This window comes from Gavialis gangeticus, unplaced genomic scaffold (assembly GCF_001723915.1).
Source record: "Gavialis gangeticus isolate Ggan-Ray unplaced genomic scaffold, GavGan_comp1, whole genome shotgun sequence".
In the NCBI taxonomy this organism is placed as follows: Eukaryota; Metazoa; Chordata; order Crocodylia; family Gavialidae; genus Gavialis; species Gavialis gangeticus.
Window position 1 is genome coordinate 15,883,767 of NW_017729001.1, and position 6,105 is coordinate 15,889,871.

Sequence of the window (6,105 nt, forward strand, 5' to 3'; positions counted from 1 at the left end):
GTAGGCCTGGAAGGGATCTCTGGAGGTCATGTGGTCTGGCCCTTTGCTCAATTCAGGATCAGTCTTGACTAAACCATCCTGGTTAAGTGTTTGTCAGATCTGCCCTTGATAATTTCCAATGATGGAGTTTCCACTACTACTCTAGATACCCTGTTCCAATGCTTAACTACCGTCATAATTTGAATTTCTTGCTAATCTTTAACCTAAATTTCCTCTGATGTAGTTTGAGACCATTGTTCCATCCTCTTTAAAACTGTCCTTTAGATCAGGGGTTGTCAACCAGGGGCACACGTACCCATGGGGGTACTTGGAACAGTCCTAGGGGGTACATATGAGCAGGTGGAGACAGAGCTCTGCTGCCTCCCAGGAGCAGGGCCGGGGTGAGGCAAGGGCAGTGTGCGAGCTTCCCTGCCCTGCAGAGGGGCGCCACTCCTTTGGCCCTGCCTCGCCCCAGCCCTGCTCCTGGAAGTGCAGCGGCACTCTGTCCCTGCATACCATCCCCGCCTCCCCGTGCTTCTTCCAGCTGCCAGAGGTACTTAGACTAAAAAAGGTTGAAAACCCCTACTTTAGACAAGTGGTTCTCAGTTTGTTTCTGTACCAAGATCCATTTGTAAACATCAATGGCCAGGCCCAACTCACTAAATAGTTTAAGTAGAAAATAGCCCCCTGGCTCTGCCTCTCAGTCTCAACACCCAGCCCTGCCCCCCCCCGTCCCTACTTGTACCCCTCACTCCTGTGTGGGCAGGGGGGGTTGCATGAAGGGGCATGTACTACACCCCCCCAGTTTGCACCTACAGCAGGCATGGGGCTGTAGCCTGGCTGGAGTGGCATGGGCAGGAGCTGCCTCTCCAGTCCAGCTGGCAGGACTTGGTGCGGGAGGGCAGAGCGGGGTGATGAGACTCATTGCTGCCACTGCTGCCAGAACTCCAGCAGCATGAGGAGTAATGGACAGCAGGGGCATGCAAGCTGCCCTCACCTTCTCCTACCACCAGTCACTCATGCTTCAGACTGCAGCTCTACATACTGCTATGACCCAGCCTCTGCTGCCACTTGTCTCGGGCCACAGCTGTACCCTAGAGAGGAGGCGGGGTGGCAGGCAGTGTCACCTTTGCCCCTTGACACGTCATCTATGCTCCCCTGCTCCCCCCATAGACTTACCTGCAAGGAGCTGCAGGAGCTGCTCTCCGCACTGCCTGGCTGGCATGTGCATGTGTGCACACGCACATGCACATGCCTCAGGGGTCCTGCCTGATCGCCCTCCTCCTGCTCCCCCTAGCCCCAAGCACCCCCTTGCAGGCTGGAACTCTTCCAGTCTGGAAGGGGAAACCAGTTGTTTCCCAAATTTTTTCTCCTTTAGAGGAGAATCCATTTTTAAAGTTGATCCATTTTTTAAACTTTGTTTGCTCCCCTTTCATATATTCTTGCAACCCACAGGCTGCTTTAGATATTATCTAGCAAAGAGATCCAGTTGTCCAGAGACATTCAGAATGGAAATCTGACCAGCTATAAAAAAAAATATTGAAAGCCTTCCCATTTCAAGAAATTCTTGACCGTAATTGACAGAATATTTCAAATACTTGAAATAACTGACACTCAGAATTTGAACGGCCCTTTCATTTTAACCATTCCTTCCCCTCCAAAAAAAATCCAACCCTAACCTAGGAAGAGTTAAAATCCAAAAAGGAGAGAAACCCCTTAAGGATACTGTTACTATTACATAGTTACTATTGATTTTATATGAAAGTGCCCCTTACTGTGTTAGTGGGTGGCTGTATAAAGCCCTAAGAATGATAAATAGAGGAGAGGAATCAGGTGTCAGGCCAAGTAGAGGAGAGGAACCAGGAAGGGAGATTTGTTTGTTATGAAGTGTGAAGTTGTTTTTACATGTATACATGTATCCATAGTATTTGTATAAAATACCATATACAGACTTCATACACCTGTTTTAATATATTAGTTTGGGACTGTGGTATATTGAAAACATAACTGGTAATTAAGGAGATACTGAGACTCTGCTCAGATAGACCTTCCATGTGAAGTCCACGTATAACATAGTCAAATTACAGTGTCTGTAAGATCTTTGCTTCTAATTTCTGACTCTTTAATGCTAAAGTACATATTATAATATGAGGGATAACAGTTTGTGTTTACTTCTTTTTTTAAAGAAACCATGTTTGGGGAAGTATGGGAAACAGGGAGATGGTCTTATACAGTCTTTCACTATGGACTTTCACAATTGCATAGTCAAACATTTACGCAAGGATTGAACAACAGGGAAATAAAAACATAAAACCACACCCATGTACCTAACATTGATGGTATGTATTTATGTTATGCTGTAGTCTAGTAAACAGCATAACAACTCCAAATGCATTCAGAATTTTGTATTCCTCATTGGATTTTTCAGTTGCTTTTAACTTTGATATTTTATGCTTTTCTTACTTGGAGCTCTAGTCTTCAGTGACAACTGGCCACATGGGAAATGTAAATTTCAGCTGTTTTAGGTTCCACATATAAAAATTCTTACATGATTTATGGCAGAGATAAAAATAGTGATTTTATTTTCCCTTTTGTAACTTAAAATGGGTTAAAGTGTTTTTACTCAAGACGTTAAACAGTCACGTTAGAGATCAACTTGAAAAGTTCTTTGCCAAAAAGTAGTAGTGTTTAGAAAATAAGAAGCGTGTGGACACACAAGATTTGTAATTTATCTTTCAGCCCTTGTAATAGTTTTTATGAAAACTCTAATCTGTACATTATGATTTTTGTTTTTTAATTTTGAAAAAAATCCATATAGTTTGAGTTTCAGAAGTGACATCGAGTATTGTACCAGTGTCTTGGGAACAAATTTAACTTAAAAACCTCACTGCTTTTTGGACATTGTTTGTCTGCTATTTATAAATAGGTTACAGAATATTTTTTTCTGCATTAAATTTGTTTAGTGCATTTAACTGTACTTCAGGCTTGGTGCAAAGCCTTTTGAAGTCAATGCGAGAAACTGTGGACTTCAGTGAGCTTTGGGTTAAGCTTGCTGAGCATGGGCACTTCCACTGCTTTCCATTGTGGTGTCATAGGCAGGTCACAGAGCGGATAAGAATACTGCATTGGCACCAAAATCAACTCTGCCTTATGTAGCTTTTTCAGAGAGCAATGGGGGAAGAGGGAAGGAGGTTTAAAAAAAATTACAAACTAACATGGACTCAAAAATGAATGTACTTTAAAATTTTTTAATCATTAGGATTTCAAGCTGATCCATTTCTTTTATGCTTTCAAAAATCAAATAATGTATTGAAAATGAAAAATTTACTTTTTATGTAACAGTTATCCATAACGTACAAAAGGAAGGTATTAAATGCTCTTGCAATCATGTCTCTTCAGCTCTATATATTTCAAGATTAAATATTACCTCTGAAGCAATGTATGTGTTCTCCATTTTATGTACTATATGTAGTTTTTTATCTTAACATGTCAAAAAGCAAGAAGCAGTAAGTCCCAAGAGATTCCTGAGAGACAAGCAGACATCTCCATTTTATAAATGGGGAAACTGTGATGCAGCAAGGTCATATACACAAGGTCAGTAGCAGAGTTGGGAATGGAACAGAGATTCCTAAATTCTCATTTCTGTGTTTTGACTGTAGACTACATAGTCACTAGTCAGGTCACCTAAAACAGAATGGAAGAGGTGGCAGGAGGGAACTGGGAATTCATCTGTTCAGCATGTATTGAAGATCATGGGTTTTCTTTTAAAATGAAAACAATACATGTTTGGACTCATTGTTTTGCTTCCAGAAGTTATTTTTGTCCTTAAAGCCTTCCAGTCACTTTTCTGACCTGCATGTTATGCCAACTCTTTATCTGTGTACTGCCCATGGGCATTCTGTGTCATTTGCTTGCTTATTTGAAAAAACCCATTGTTACTCTTCCCTGGCTATCTTGCCTTTCTAGTGCCACAATAGAGGGACCTAATTTTCATTATGGGCTGTGTATTGCCAACAAAATAACTTCACTTCTGTTGTAGAAGTTGTATTACTGCTGCTGGTTTTCTCCGATATAAAAAAATCCCCAATTTCCGGTTTTAAAAAAAGTAACCCCAAATCCACATTTTTCCATGATTAAAATGAAACGCCACTAATATATATGTCCATATATATGTGGAAAAATATGGATTTGGGGATTTTTTTCAAACTGGAGAAAACCAGGATCCTTGATGATGATGCACTAGCCAGGAAGAATACAGCTTAAGCTACAGCTCCTACATTGCATTAGCAAGGGAGGTAATTAGAAAAAGGCAAGTTATAAAATAAACAAGTTTTATTGCAAACTAGTACTATCCATATTAATATGGAACCTTAAAACACTGTTTTCAGAAAGGGTTCACTTTATAATGAAAAATGGCTGCCTTAAACAACTATTAAGGGAACAACAAAAAAAGGTTTCTCTTTAATTAAAGTAACCCACTAAGAAAAGTAGAGTAGATCTGTAACCTTGATTCTTGCACCTCATGTAGTCATGCCATTAAAAAAGCATTTAAAAATGTCACCAGTCTGAGTTGGCAGTGTTTTAGGTTGGTATTCACTTTGTATAAATGACTGCAGGATGTGAAAGTGGTAGAGGTTCAAGTCACTGATGATGTTTTGGGCTGATCATTTGGAAGGGTGATGAAGAGTGGCTTCCTAGCTGACTTTATTGTATTATATGTAGTTTCAAGTGATGAAAGTACGGAACTAGCTTCTCTGGACATACTTACACATGTTCCATGGTGGGGGTGGAGCTTTCATTAATATGGCTCCAACAGCCGCTGTAATTAAAATGCCCAGTGTCACATGTATTTGGCATCTCGTGCTTCAAAATGGTGACGGGCACTTTAATAACTAAAGGTCGTTGAACCAGCTTTAGTTAAAGCACCTCCACCGCCATTTTGAAGCACAGGGATGCTGAATACAGGTTTTGTGGAGGCTTCTGGAGCCTGCTAATTGGCACACATCAGAGCAGGTGTCCAGCATGCGTATAAGTGTCCTCTGTGTTTAGTTGGAAGGACCTTTTTAATGCTCTAAAATTGAAGTGGAGGATTCTGATGGAACAAGGGAGAGGCTTGTAGGTTCATTAAAAACTTTCTTTAGCTACATAAAAACTACAGTAACTTGGTGGTCAAGAGTAACTTCTGTGCTGCTTAGTACATCTCTTAAACTAGCTGCCTTTCAGACTCTTCCATTTTCATTCATCCAGGGCTGCCATATTTTAAATACTTAATTTGAAGGAGATAAAGAGGTAGATTTTTTTAAAAAAATATTTCTTAGTATTATGAAACTGTAGCCCACCCTTCTTCTATTTTAAGTGCATTGGGTGAAAGCTGTTAGGATATGGATTAGGGGTGGACAGTTATTTCAGCTGGTGGGCCACATAATGAATTTTGGGAAGCTCTCAAGAGCTGTACACACAGTTTTTCAGAAGATATTATTTTAACAAATTATAGATAAAAAACGCATCGTACTAAAAATCAAACATCTACTATAACATACTTTAATTTTAAAAAGTGCTGATTTATGGTTTTTGAGTAAGTATATAGAGATAATTACTAGGGACCTACCGAATTCGCAGTTTTCACAGAAACCAGTCATTTGGTCTCTGCGAAAAAGCACGGGCACCACAAAAAGACACAAAATCAGCAGGGTGGGGGGCTGTAAAAACAGAAAAGGGCAGGAAGCCCTGACATCCTGAAGCATGGGGGGTGACATTTTTGCAGTGGAACAGGGCAAGGAGCATGACATGCCTCTGACTGGCCAAGAGGCCCAGGAAGTCTGGTAGATCTCTGTCAGTCTCCAGGGAGGAGCAGGACTTCTGGAGCCCCATAGCCAATTGCGGGGGTGGGGGGAGGAGTAGTGTGCCATGCTCCACCACAAAAATTACACCCCGCACTGCACTTGAACCACAGTATTGGGGGGCAGCCACCCCAAATTCAGTAGGTCCCTAGTGATTGCATAATAGCTCAAAATAAAGTCTTACTTTTGTATATTGGGCATGTTGGGGGGTGCATGTTTGTAAAGGGCTGCATGCGCACTGGGTCCTGGGAACCAGCTGGGGATGGGGGGCAGGGGGAGGGATGGA

At 41.4% G+C, this 6,105-nt stretch overlaps 1 protein-coding gene across 4 annotated transcripts in view; it reads left to right on the forward strand.

Moving 5' to 3' along the window:
* The first annotated feature begins 936 nt into the window (after window positions 1-936).
* Window positions 937-6,105, forward strand: part of UBE2L3 (ubiquitin conjugating enzyme E2 L3) — a 20,254-nt gene continuing 15,085 nt past the window's right edge. The window contains exons 1-2 of one of the 4 annotated variants that reach the window (XM_019506944.1): window positions 937-941; window positions 4,709-4,716. In XM_019506944.1, coding sequence (XP_019362489.1) covers window position 941; window positions 4,709-4,716 — 9 coding nt within the window. In that variant the 5' untranslated portion in view covers window positions 937-940. Of the gene's footprint in view, window positions 942-2,193; window positions 2,319-3,534; window positions 3,574-4,686; window positions 4,717-6,105 lie in introns of those variants that run through there. The other 3 variants (XM_019506943.1, XM_019506942.1, XM_019506945.1) reach the window with 3 other exon arrangements.